The 14,552-nt window shown below is 44.8% G+C and overlaps 1 protein-coding gene across 3 annotated transcripts in view; it reads right to left on the reverse strand.

Moving 5' to 3' along the window:
- Positions 1-221: 221 nt before the first annotated feature.
- LOC140207049 (NACHT, LRR and PYD domains-containing protein 3-like) overlaps positions 222-14,552 on the reverse strand; it is a 36,366-nt gene continuing 22,035 nt past the window's right edge. For all 3 annotated transcript variants that reach the window (XM_072275371.1, XM_072275372.1, XM_072275370.1), the window contains 6 exons: positions 14,123-14,294; positions 13,955-14,020; positions 7,465-9,202; positions 6,278-6,364; positions 1,795-1,962; positions 222-1,630 (listed from right to left, as the gene is read on the reverse strand). In XM_072275371.1, coding sequence (XP_072131472.1) covers positions 1,543-1,630; positions 1,795-1,962; positions 6,278-6,364; positions 7,465-9,202; positions 13,955-14,020; positions 14,123-14,294 — 2,319 coding nt within the window. In that variant the 3' untranslated portion in view covers positions 222-1,542. The remainder of the gene's footprint in view (positions 1,631-1,794; positions 1,963-6,277; positions 6,365-7,464; positions 9,203-13,954; positions 14,021-14,122; positions 14,295-14,552) is intronic.

A 14,552-nucleotide genomic window follows, 5' to 3' on the forward strand; every position in this document is an offset into this window, starting at 1 on the left:
CCCCTCTCGTACTCGGGATCTCAGTGGACGTACCTCTGATATTATAGTCGATTTAAACTGTGTGCGGAGGCCAGGACAGCGCGGGGGCAGAATCAATGAGCCAGGATAGGGGTTGGGTGGAGACGAGATCCTAGGCACCCAAACTCTGCAAGTTCGCCCTCCCTCACCCTGGAGCTGTGACGCTGTTTCATCAGTGACCCGCTGCTGCAGTGCACAGGGTGCGGGGCCAGCAGAAAACTCAAGTCTGACACCAAAACAGGAAGTTGCAGCGGTTTACTGATTTTATCATGACCAATGTAAATTAAACAATGTGTAAGCTGCTAACCGGCGGCAATAAATAAGCTGCACCCAATTCACTCACAGTCACACACATTTAACAGACCGGCGACAACGGGTGACCAGTTGAATAATCAATCCCGTTTCTCACCGTCACTCTGCATCGGGGAACCGATTATTATGATTATGAAGACACGTAGTCCTCTTTTGTTGTCATTTAGTAATGCATGCATTAAGAAATGATACATTAGTTCCTCCGATGTGATATCAAAAAACACAGGACAAACCAAGACTGAAAAAACGGACAAAACCACATAATTATAACACATAATTACAAACAGTGTAACAATACCATAAGTTGATGAAGAAGTCCGTGAGCACAGTAAAGTTCAAAGCTTCTCAAATGTCCCAAATCTCACGCAGATGGGAGAAGGAAGAAAAGCTCTCCGTGCCATGCCGACCACAATCTGAGTCTGAGTCATCCGAAAACTTCGAGCTCTGATCAGCTCTCCGACACCGAGAACTGAGCGCCATCTTTGTCCGAAAGATTCCACCTCCTTCTCGGTCGCCAAAAGCAGGCAAGGCCGTGGATTTTGAGGCCTACTCTCGGAAAGATTCCCGACGACACAGTAATGACAACAGCAGATGGGCGTTTCAGAAATGTAGCCAAATGTTCCTTTGTGCTTTCACGTCCATTCTCCATCAAATCAGAATTGTCCACGGCCCCTATTTAACAGATACGACATCATTTTTCACCGGAGAACTGCGCACGCACAGGCGCGCTGCTATCTTCTCCTCCCGTATGATTATAAAATCACAGTTCGGGGCCGAGTCAGAGATCCCTGCAAATCCAGGTTTACTGCCGAGGGATTTGTCTATTTAACATTATTATATCAGCCAGACTGCTGAATTCACCTTACTCTGCAAAGGGAGCAAAACAATTCTCTCCCAGGATAATCCCATCCCGGGTCAACAGTGTCCTTGACTGAGCCCCTGAATCCGGGCTCTTCCTGTCTGTGTAAATCTCCGTCGCCCCACTTGGGGGAGCTCTCGAACCCGGACACGTGCCGGAAGCAGCAGCGCTCTGCAGGAGGCGGAATTATGTCACTACGGGACCTCTTCGGACAAAACAGATCACGAAACTGGAGCGAGTTCCGGTAGAACCGTTGGGAATTACACCTGGAGTGTGGCCATTAAAGGAGAGGGCAAGGAAATAGGCCAAAATGTCCCCATTCAGCGGGCGGGGTTTTTCGGACATTCAGATGTTCAAGGATCCACTCTCAGTCCGGGTCTGGTTTCCTGCAGAGACTCCAGTTCCATTCTCCCGTTCTCACTGAAGGGATTCCAGTCCAGCCTGAAACAGATGGAAGAATAAAGATGGAATAAACAGATTACACAACAGTGTCAGTAACAGTAGACTGGGGTTAATGGTTCAACAACACTCACAGACAAATATCACCAGAAAACCCACGGATCCACTGATATTTTATCACATTGCACATTAATATAAACACTCACCCGATCTGCTCCAGAGTCGGGTGGGTCAGTATGAGGCGGTGAAGAGCGGGGACAGATCGGTCTGTGAGCAAGTTTGATCCCAGGTACAGCTCCGTCAGTGATGGGTTCGCACTGAGAGCGAAGAAGAGATCCTCGGCATCAGAATCTGTGAGACCTACATCCCACAGCCTGGAGAGGAGAGAGAGTGAGGGGGAAGGACACAGAGAGAAAGGAGACAGTAAAAATCCCCAGTGTTTATCAGTAAGGCAATTACTGATCACATTTTTCCCCTTCGGCAGTTGAAATGGGCACGACTGCGCAAGCGTGTGTAAGTCGGACCGTGAGGCAGCTTAAGTGTTTAAAAGCGAGAAGATTAACGAAGCGGGCGACGTTGTAGAGGGCGACGGAGTAGAAGGAGACTTCATTCCAAGTGAGGTAAGGCCGGGTAAGTTCCTTAAATTAATTTAATTACCTTAAAGAGTAGGTAATAGAGGCAGCAGTTAGGACAGTTGAGTGCTCCATTTTCAGTACGTGGGAAGTCAGGGCGAGCACAATTGTCGCTGATGATGACACCTATGAAAGGTGCATCAAGCTGCAGCTCCTGACAAACAGAGTTAGGCAGCTGGAGCTGGATGAACTTCGGATCATTCGGAAGGCAGAGGCAGAAATAGAGAGGAGTTACAGGGAGATAGTCACCCCTAAGAGTCAGGAGACAGGTAGCTGGGTGACTGTCAGGAGAGGGAAGGGGAAGAGACAGAAAGAGCAGAGCACCTCTGTGGCCGTTCCCATCAATAATAAGTACATCATTTTGGATACTGTTGATGGGGACGGCCTACCAGGGACAAGTTGCAGTGGTTGCGTCTCTGGCACCGAGACGGGACCCTCAGCTCAGAAGGGAAGAAGGGAAAAGAGGAGAGCAGTTGTGATAGGGGATTCGATAGTTGGGGGACAGATAGGAGCTTCTGTGGGAGAGGTCTAGAATCTCGGATGGTCTGTTGTCTCCCTGGTGCCAGGGTCCGCGATATCTCGGATCGAGTTCTCAGTATTCTCAAGAGGGAGGGTGAGCAGCCGGATGTCGTGGTCCATGTAGGGACCTATAACGTGGGTAGGAAGAGTCAGGAGCTCCTGAAAGGCGAGTTTAGGAAGTTAGGTGCCAAGTTGAAGGACAGGAGCTCCAGGATAGCCATCTCAGGATTGCTACCAGTGCCATGTGCAGGCCAGTTTAGAAATAGTAAGATAGCGCAGATCAACACTTTGGCTGAAGACATGGTGCAGGAGGAAGGCTTCAGATTTGTAGATAATTGGGCAGTTTTCCAGGGAAGGTGGGACCACTTCCGGCGGGACGGTTTACATCTGAACTGGAGGGGGACAAATATTCTCGCAGGTAGGTTTGCTAGAGAGGCTCCAGTGGATTTAAACTAGATACGGGGGCGGGGTGGGGGCGGAAGACGAGGGGAACCAGAATGTGGGAACAGACGTAGGGGAGAAGGAAGAAAAAAAAGAGATAATAAAGTTGTTTGCACCGTTAGTGATAAACAGAGAGTTAGAGGCGGAAAGTTCCTTAAATGCATTTATTTTAATGCTAGGAGCATTGTAAGAAAGGTGGATGAGCTTAGAGCATGGAGTGATTCCTGGAAGTATGATGTTGTAGCTATTAGTGAAACATGGTTGCAGGAGGGGTGTGATTGGCAACTAAATATTCCTGGATTCCTTTGCTTCAGGTGTGATAGAATCGGATGGACAAGAGGAGGAGGTGTTGCATTGCTTGTCAGAGAAAATATTACAGCGGTGCTCTGGCAGGATAGATTGAAGGGCTCGTTTAGGGAGGCTATTTGGGTGGAATTGAAGAACGGGAAAGGTGTAGTAACACTTATAGGGATGTATCGTAGACCACCAAATGGGGAACGAGAATTGGAGGAACAAATTTGTAAGGAGATAGTAGATATTTGTAATAAGCACAAGGTTGTGATTGTGGGAGCTTTTAATTTTCCACACATAGACTGGGAAGCCTATACTGCAAAAGGGCTGGATGGTTTGGAGTTTGTAAAATGTGTGCAGGATAATTTTTTTTTGCGGCGATACATGGAGGTACCAACTAGAGCAGGGGCAGTGTTGGATTTCCTATTAGGGAATGAGATAGGTCAGGTGACGGAGGTTTGTGTTGGGAAGCACTTCGGGTCCAATGATCACAATGCCATTAGTTTCAATATAATTATGGAAAAGGATCGGCCTGGACCCAGGGTTGAGATTTTTGATTGGAGAAAGGCTAACTGCAAGGAGATGCGAAAGGATTTAGAAGGAGTGGATTGGGACAATTTGTTTTTATGGCAAGATGTGATAGAGAAATGGAGGTCATTTAAAGGGGAAATTTGGAGAGTACAGGATCTTCATGTTCCTGTTGGGTTAAGAGGAAAGGTTAAAAGTTTGAGAGAGCCATGGTTTTCAAGGGATATTGGAAACTTGGTTCGGAATAAGAGAGATATCTGCAAGAAATATAGGCAGCATGGAGTAAATGAGGTGCTCGAGGAATATAAGGAATGTAAAAAGAATCTTAAGAAAGAAATTAGAAAAGCTAAAAGTATATACGAGGTTGCTTTGGCAAGTAATGTGAAAATAAATCCAAAGGGTTTCTACAGTTATATTAATAGCAAAAGGATAGTGAGGGATAAAATTGGTCCCTTAGAGAACCACAGTGGACAGCTATGTGTGGAGCCAGAAGAGATTGGGGAGATTTTAAACAATTTCTTTTCTTCGGTATTCACTAAGGAGAAGACTATTGAATTATGTAAGGGAATCAGATGGGGAAGTTATGGAAACTATGATGATTGAAGAAGAGCTAGTACTGCCGATTTTGAGTAATATAAAAGTGGATAAGTCTCCAGGTCCTGACAGGATATTCCCCAGAACCTTGCGGGAAGTTCGTGTGAAATAACAGGGGCTCTGACAGAAATATTTCAAATGTCATTAGAAATGGGGAGGGTGCCGGAGGATTGGCGTATTACTCATGTTGTTCCGTTGTTTAAAAAGGGTTCTAAGAGGAAATCTAGCAATTATCAGCCTGTGACTTTGACGTCAGTGGTGGGTAAATTGATGGAAAGTATTCTTAGAGATGGTATGTATAATTATCTGAATAGACCAAGTCTGATTAGGTACAGTTAACATGGATTTGTACGTGGAATGCCAAGTTTAACAAATCTTATTGAATTTTTTGAAGAGGTTACTAGGAAAGTTGACGAGGTTAAAGCGGTGGATGCTATCTATATGGACTTCAGTAAGGCCTTTGACACGGTTCCACACGGAAGGTTAGTTAGGAATTTTCAATCGTTAGGTATTAATATTGAAATAGTTAAATGGATTCAGCGTTGGCTGGATGGGAGACACCAGAGAGTAGTGGTGGATGACTTTTTCTCAGATTGGAGGCCGGTGACTAGTGGTGTGCCTCAGGGATCTGTACTGGGTCCAATGCTGTTTGTCGTATACATTAATGATCTGGATGATGGGGTGGTAAATTGGATTGGTAAGTATGCAGATGATACTAAGATAGGTGGAGTTGTGGATAATGAAATAGGTTTTCAAAGTTGCAGAGAGATTTAGGCCAGTTAGTAGAGTGGCCTGAAAGATGGCAGATGGAGTTTAATGCTGATACATGTGAGGTGCTACATTTTGGTAGGACTAATCAAAATAGGACATACATGAAAAATGTTAGGGCATTGAAGAATGCAGTATAACAGAGGGATCAAGGAATAATGGTACATAGTTCCCTGAGGGTGGAATCTCATGTGGATAGGGTGGTGAAGAAAGCTTTTGGTATGCTGCCTTTATAAATCAGAGCATTGAGTATAGGAGTTGTGATGTAATGCAAAATTGTACAACGCATTGGTAAGGCCAAATATGGAGGATTGTGTACAGTTCTGGTCACCGAATTATAGGAAATATGTCAACAAAATAGAAAGTACAGAGAAGATTTATAGAATATTACCTGGGTTTCATCATCTAAGTTACAGAGAAAGGTTGAACAAGTTGAGTCTTTATTCTTTGGAGCGTAGGAGGTTGCGGGGGGAGGGCGGGACTTGACAGAGGTATTTTAAATTATGAGAGGGATGGATGAAGTTCACGTGGATAGGCTTTTTCCATTGAGAGTAGGGGAGATTCAAACAAAAGGACATGAGTTAAGATTTAAAGGGCAAAAATTCAGGGGTTACATGAGGAGCAACTTCTTTACTCAGATAGTGGTAGCTGTGTGGAACGAGCTTCCAGCAGAAGTGGTTGAGGCAGGTTCAATATTGTCATTTAAAGTTAAATTGGATAGCTATATGTAGAGCAAAGGAATGGAGGGGTATGGGCAGAGTGGAGGTTGGTGGAACTAGGTGAGAGTAAGCGTTCGGCACAGACTAGAAGGGCGAGATGGCCTGTTTCCGTGCTGTAATTGTTATATGGATATATTAATGTTCAGTGTCAGACACCCAGTGACTGTAAACACAATCTCCCACAGTCTGGTACTTACCACAGTTTCTGTATTTTACACTCCGGGTTCCTCAGAGCCGCAGACACCAGTTTCACTCCTGAATCTCCCAGTTTATTCTCCCCAAGTCTAAACACAACCAGACAAATTGACGAACAAAGTGATTCAAACCGTGGGTCTGAAGGAATTTCTCTCACTTGGATATTTCAGGAATGATTAAACCCTTCAGTGTAGCACTGATTGGAGTTCCCATCGCTGTCAATGTCCCTAACTGCCCAGCTCCACGGTAGTCACTGAATGCCAGTAATTTTGTCTGTCGGTGAGACCCTGTAAACTCCACATATTCTGTCCCATTCCCCGATGGTCAGAAAATTGTTACTGACGAGTGAGTGCCGGAAGAGGCAGGGTTGGATGGCAGAAAGTCCTACAGTGAGGAGAGTTGTGGGTGGAGATTGTCCATGGGAGTTTGTGGAAGTCAGATCCCAGGAGGACGAGGTGGGGAGAGAGATCCCACAAGGGGAAAGGGATGAGAAAGAGAGATCCCCAAAGGAGGAAGGGAGATGGGGAAGAGAGACCCTACAGGACGAAGTGTATGTGGAAGAGAGATCCCACAGGAGGATACAGATGGGAAAATATAATCCCACAAGACAGGAGGCAGAAATAGATTGCACAAGAGGGGTGGGTCTGAACAGAGTCCCACAATCGGGAGAGGAGAGGAGCCGACTGTGCTGAGCAAAGCCACAGATTTCGACTGATGGTGATAGTCACACACGGGGAATGTCAGGGGAGGACAATCTCACAATGGTATTCTTCCCTTCTCATTGGGGCAGTCTGCTGACGGTCTCTTGTCCCTCACTGGGAAGTGGGTGTGAATCTCCGACCCACCTGCTGCAGTCAGTGTCGGTCTGGGTGTCAGTAACAGTGAGAAGGAATATTGTCAATGGATGTGTCACAGGCAGCGAGAAACACGGCCATTCCTGTAATTTACTACCATTAAACCAGTGGCCGTTGTTCACTGATCTGATGAACTCTCCAACATCCCTTCACAAGGAACCACAGAACCCTCCTGGCCTTGGGGAATTGCTGACCGATTCCCCCCGCCCCCCCGCCCCATCATTTCACACTGTTCTTCACGATCTGATTTACTACAGTTTTACCCAAATCCCTTGACATTGAAACAACACAATTGGACAGTTTCACAGATCTGAGTGAGAGTTAAATTAAGTTACCTCAAATCCTGGCACTTGTGCAGCCCAGGTCCCAGCCGCTGGATTCCTTCACACTGAATGTGGCAGCACTCCAGGTCGAGCTGTTTTATTGTATCACAGAGTCCGATGGCACGAGACAGGACTGCACAGTCAATCGGGGTCAGTGTCATTCCACGGAATGAAAGTCTTTCTACAGATCCCAGTGAAGCCTGAGCCAGCCCACGATTCTGAGACTCAAACAGGTAATTCAATGTGTTCAGGAGGCTTCTTTTACCAGCATCACTCCTCATGTCTCCACTCTGGCGTTTAACCTCCTCCTTCACCCAGTCAATCACCCGGCAGGTTGTTTCATGAGGAAATGGACCCAGAAACTCCTCCAGGCCCCGAGCTGTCATTGGGGAGGAGAGACCAGCAACAAAACGGAGAAATACCTCAAATCGCCCATCTGTCGTGTTGTGGGCTTCAGTGAGGAATTTCAGGATATCCTCGGGATGTGGATTCAGGAATTGTGCGACTGCAGCTATAAACTCTTGGATGGTGAGGTGTGGGAATGTGTACACCACACACCGGGCAGAATCCTCTCTCTCCAAAAGCTCCATCAGGAACCCGGACAGGAACTGGGAAGGATGCAGATTGTACTTGATCAAATCTCCATCTGTGAACACAATCTTCTTCTCGGACACTCCTGTGAAGGCCATCTGACCAACCCTGAGTAACACATCACGGGGGTTCTCAATATCACGGCCGTGGTTTTTTAAGATGTTGTAAGTATAGTAGGAATATAATTGGGTTATAGTTTTGGGAACTCGCTGGGAGTCCCTGTCTCTTTGTGTGAAGAAAGGGCCCAGTGCCAGAGCGAGGATCCAGCAGTAGGAGGGGTTGTAGCTCATGGTGTACAGGATCTCGTTCTCCTCCACGTGTTTGAAAACAGCTGCTGCCACCGTCTGATCTTCAAAATGCCGGATAAAATATTCCTTCCGTTCCTCACCAACAAATCCCAGGATTTCAGCCCAGACACTGATCTCCGCATTTTCCAATAATTGTAAAGCAGTGGGTCGGGTTGTCACCAGCACTGAACACCCTGGGAGCAGTTTGTGCTGGATTAAATTGTACACAATGTCAGACACTTCACACCACCACTCGGGATCTGGGCACTGGTGCTTGGGTTCTGTATCTCTCCGACTGTCAGCAAAATCGATTCTGTGTTTGAATTCATCTAGACCATCGAATATAAACAGTAATCCCTTTGGGTTCTTCCAGACTTCTCTCAGGAATTCCCCAAAGTAAGGATACTGACCCAGAATCAGTTCCCTCAGGTTTATTCTGCAATTAATCGTGTTTAACTCCCTGAATTTGAAACTGAAGACAAACTGGAATTGTCGATATATTTCCCCCGTGCTCCAGTCATAAACGATCTTTTGTACCATTGTCGTTTTCCCAATTCCCGGGATTCCGGCCACTGCTGCTGAACTCCCAGATTTCGATTTCCTCCGGGAAAAGCTGCTCTGAAACAACTGATCAGTCCGGATTTTTTCCAGCTCTCCGCGAAGGTGTTTCTTTCTCCATTTTTCATGGGTTCGGCCTGTCGCCAGCAGTTCATGTTCCACCAGTCTCCGATCTCGAACAGTAGAAATGACCGTGAGCTCAGCGTATCGATCAACCAGCTGGTAAATCTTCACCTTCTCCCTAATCAGGATCGTGTTCACTCTCAGTGTTTCTGTTTGTGCCCGCAGAGTCTCTTTGTGTTTCGCTTGAACGTCTTCCAAGGGGAAAGAGATATGAACCAGAAAATATCAGACTTCCACCATCTAATATTCAGCGAACAGTGAAGGTGGAAGTTCCTACCGCTATTTCGTTATAATCTTCCTGCCCACATAAAGACACATGTGATTTTCCTGTCCAGAGACTCTTCCTGACACCCAATGATTTTTGACAGATCATCAATAATGACTCCACAATCTCTTTCATAACAGCCCCTTACTGATGGGCCACTCTGGCGTCCTGGTGGCCTCATCCTTTGTTTTTCACTGCCCTGAACTTGTTTGAAAATTTCACACCAGTTCCTCAGCTCTCAGCAATGTCCTCTGACCCAACACCAGTCATCCTTCTGCATTGGAATCACACAGTAATATTTTGAATTAACAACTTTAATTCCCATTCATAGACAATTTCTGCTCATCACTACCTCTCAGTCAACCTGCTTCATCGCAAAAGTCCACATGAAACCTTTACTCCTTCAGCTCAGCCATTCTGCCTCTTCACCCTTCCAAATATCCAATGATAGCCCTTGATCTGAACTATAATATCCATTTCCTAAAGCTCTTCAACCTTTTTCCAGAATCGTCTTTATTGTTGTATTTGTTATCCGGGGTATTGTACAGATAAATTAGGGATAAAACGTGAACAAAATATGCATAGATTCCTTGAGAAAATCCATGTTGAATATGCCGGGCAACTGTTGTCACTAGTTCACTGGGAAAGTTTCCTGTTCCACCGCAAAAAGAGATGGAATCAAACGAGTTTGTGAGTTGTGAGGAATTTTGGCTGCAGAGTGTGTTCAATTTATTTCTTTGGCCAATAAGCTGGTCTACTGTTGGGATATATTGCAATGTTACAAATAATAATGAATAAACAGGAAAAGAAGCCGTCTTACATGTAAGGGGGTTTCGACTTTTATGTTACTGCGGAGGCTAATTAAAACTGCGTCTTTGTTATCTTAATCAGGGGAATGTGGCTTTGTTGTGTTAAACGCTGAGAAAGTTTGCGTTAGCAGCTTGTTTTGGTTTAGAGGGTGCTATTAACCAATTGGGATAGTTGTTATGGTTTTGGTTTATTTGAAGATACTGTATGCGGGGGTTTTGGGGCAGAAGGCGGGAGAGCGAGACAGAGGATGGACCAGGTGCTGTGAGTCCGCTAACGGGGTCGGACCCGGAGCGGGACGTTCGGCGAGGAGACGGAGACGGACTCGTGTGGAGCGTCTCGTCGACCACCGTTGTTGGTCCCAGGTGGCCGGTCGAGGTGGTCCGAGGGGGTCGCAGGGTGAAGAAGGTCCTTGAGCTCCAACTGTTTGTGCACCAAGAGATTGAACTTTGATAAGTGTGGCGCCTTTTATTTTCCTTTTATATTTTAGTCTCTTTTAATTATATAGTTCCAGTAATAAACTGTATAACATTTAATTGCATCTGGTGTATTGTCTGTTATTTGGGCGGGGTGGGGTAAATCACACAGCATCCACACAAACAAATTACTCAGTTTGCCAAAGCAGAGGCTGTTTCCCTAAACGACAGCGAGCGAGCGACCCTGAGGGTGGCCGGGGGGCTACATACAGATTGGAAAAAAAAAATAGTGACAGTTGAAACTATGAAGCAAGTGCAGATTATAAGCGTCTATTTTACCCCGTCAATCAGCTTAACAGGACTGTGGTCAACCATGATACGGTTGATAAAGGGATGTGAAAAATTGAAGACGTTAGGAAGTGAATGTATTTATATGGACACTGGGAATCTGAGAGGTGGCGAATATTGAATTGGATTACTTCACTTGGGCACTGATTTAATTGGATCACGGCGCTTTTTTATTCCCCTTTTGATTTCTATCTTTGAAACTGTGCCTGGATCGATAATATTAGTTTTAACATGTTTACCAACAAGTTAGATTTCCAACTCTTGTCCATTAACGTAATAAGCAATACATGTAAGTTCAAGTAACAAATCTGAGCCAACATCTCAATCAAAACACTTACATTTTGAAGAGGATGTTCAGCTATTTAACCATGAAGTGAAAGCCAACTTACACATGAACTTTGTGCCTTCCTTGCAGAAAGAGTGCAACCACTTTGATTCAGATATCGCACACACCTTATCAGGAGATACAGGAGTAGATAAGCTACACAGAGCTGTTACAAATGAGAGTGCCGTCGTAGAAGTAGATTCCAACTTTCCTAAAAATGAATCTGAATTGCCTTACATTAACAGATTGAAGAGGATATAACGTTTAAAGTGTGTCAAGGAGATATCCTGCAGTTAAAGTATTTTAAATATGGATAATGTAGCTAAGCTTCATAGCAGTTATGGAAAGGAGAACAGATGGATTGGACATAGATATCCTGAAGTTGAAGGATTATTTTGATTGTATACCACAGCGCTGATTGAAGATAATTCTTCACCCATTAAACCGGAGTCATTCAAAAGTGAGTAGTGGGACTTTGGGGCCAATGTGCCCCCTTAGGTGCCAAAGGAATAAATTGTAAGGAAAATTTAACATCAAGGTTTATCAGTGGTTTAACTGATAAAAGGTGGTATTCTCAGATATTGAGAGTAAAAAACAAAGAAAATGTTCTGACAAGAGTAGAGTATAAATACTGGAAATGAGTTCTAAGACCAGTCTGGGAGTGAATGACAATCGTTAAGAAAAAAGCAAAAGGCTTTTGTGAATACATCAAAGGTAAGAGAGGTTCAGTGTATCAAGACACTGCCAAGGGTATGTGGGTCATCAGTGTATGAGGAAACCTCCAGGGCTGTTTGGAGGCGTTCGACCAAGTACCGGGTCACTTTCAGAATTGCATGGTGCTTCACAGTGTATTCTGATCTAGCCAGGTGTTTCTTCAGATTTCCCCATCATCAACACCCTGCCAGAGGTATATGCAATCAATAGTTCTAATGTGGATTAAATGAAGTATATTTTAATACTCGTGCTTATTGTGCTGCGTGGGAGTTGGGCTGAAGGAACGGATTCATTATTTTTTAGAGATACAGTACAGTAGCAACCACTTCCAGCCATGCGCTCACACTGCCCAACTAAACCGATGTGACCAAATAACCTATTGATCTGTACATCTGGACTTGGACTGATTGAAGACAGTCAGCATGGCTTCGTGGGTAATAGGCCATGTCTAGCCAATCTTATAGAGTTCTTTGAGGAAGTTACCCGGAATGTTGATAAAGACCAGATAGTGGATGTTGTCTATATAGTCTTTAGTAAGGTATATGACAAGATCCCACATGGGAGTTTTGTCAAGAAGGTTTAGTGCTTGGCATTCAAGATGAGGTTGTAAATTGGACTCAACACTGGCTGACTGATGGTTGCCTGTTTGACTGGAGACAAGTGACACGTACTGCAGGGTCGGGGTTGGGTCCATTGTTGTTTGTCATTATATCAAAGATCTCGATTATAATGTAGCTCACTGGATCAGCACATTTGAGATGATATCAATATTGTGGGTGTACTCGACAACGAGGAATCCTATCGTGACTCGCAGCTGGATCTGGAACTTCAGGAAAAATGGCTGAAAATCACAAATACAAATTAATGCAGACAAGCGCGAGGGTCCGACACAGTGAATGGTAGGACACTGAGGAATGTGGTAGAATAAAAAGATCTGGGAATACAGGTCCATAATTCATTGAAAATGGCGTCACAGGTAGACAGGGTAATAAAGAAAGCTTTTGGCATATTATTCTTCATAAATCAAAGTACTGAGTACAGGAGATGGGATGTTTTGTTGAAGTTGTGTGAGACATTGTTGAGGTCTAGTTATGATGACCTACAGGAAAGATGGAAATAAGGTTGAAAGAGTACAGAGAACATTTTGCACGGACGTTGCCATATCTGGAAGACCTGAATTATAACGAAAGTTTGAATGGATTGGGATTGTGATCCTTGGAACGCGGAAAATTGAGAGGAGCTTTGATAGAGGTATATAAATTTATGGGGGGTATAAATCGGCAAAATGTAAGCTAGCATGTTCGACTGACAATATGTGGGACTACAACGAGAGGCCATGGTGAACTTTTTAAAGGGAATATATTGGGAAAATCCTTCACTCAGATGTTTGTCATTGTGTGAAACAAGCTGCCAGCACAAGTGACGCATGTAAGCTCGACTTCAACGTTTAAGAGAAGTTTGGATAAGTACATCGATGGAGGTCAGTGGGAGTAGGCCTGATGCTGTGCAGTACTTTTCTATGACTCCAGCTTCAGAATGTGGGAAGAAACTGGAGCATCCAGAAGAAACCCGCACGGCCACAAGAGACAGTACAATCTCCTTACGGACTGGAAGCGGGAATTGAACCGAGATCACTGATGCTGAAAAACTGTACGCTCACCGCAACTCTAGCATGTCGTCCTAACCGTGGAAGAACTTCTCGACTCTTCCACTCTCAGACAATCTGGGGCTATCTGCTGTGTCAGCAGCCAGCATTGTTGGAATTCACAACACATCAGCAGACTGCCAGCAATGTCTGTGTTTCTTGGGCAGCAGGACCTTGCTGGATGTAAATGCCTAGGTGACTCTTACGCATACTGAACTGAGTTATTTGCACAACATGTCAGGAATGGTCTGAAGTGTAGCTTCAACTCAGAATACCAATTGACTGATAGTGATTTCCAGTCATGACCACCCCTTTCCACAAACACTGACAGCTGGGCTCCTAGTTTCAGCAATCTGTGAACAATTGCTGTTCAGCTTCATTTCTGTCAAGTAATCAGTTTCAATCATTTATTTCATCACTCACCCCTCAGCTGCGATGGTAACTCACAAAAGCCTCGGCTGACATTCATGTGTTCATATGGATCAGGACCTGTTGACATCGAAAAACTTTCATGGAATTGGGTGCCAAGTGCATTGTTAAATATGGAAAGTTTCAATCTGATTTAGGGCAGAGTGTGTTATTTCACTGTACCGAGTTCCTGGATTTCCATCAGTATTTTGTCCAACTTTGGTAACTCCTTCCTCATTTCCACAAAGGATTCCCACATCACCCTCTGGGCCTGGGCGCCTTTTTCCATCACCAGACTGAGGAAGAGTTTGGAACTCTCTTCCTGGTTTCTCCTCTCAACGAGCTTCGTGACTTCCTGTGAATAACAACAGTGAAGATCAGACGGAGAGACACAGAACGATGAGGAAAATATCTGCTCATTGATCGGACATTCAAATAGTCTCTTTGCCCAAGGACACCGGGGCAACCACTGGTCTGTCTCCTGATCCATTCTGCAAATCTATGGGTTCATACAATGGAACCAAAACACGAACTAAAGGTAATAACAAGTTAATATTATTGTTGCAGAGTGAAGTAATCTCCTTTGCACATTCCTTTATAATGCCTGTGGACC

The sequence above is a fragment of the Mobula birostris genome, chromosome 13 (assembly GCF_030028105.1).
Source record: "Mobula birostris isolate sMobBir1 chromosome 13, sMobBir1.hap1, whole genome shotgun sequence".
NCBI lineage: Eukaryota > Metazoa > Chordata > Chondrichthyes > Myliobatiformes > Myliobatidae > Mobula > Mobula birostris.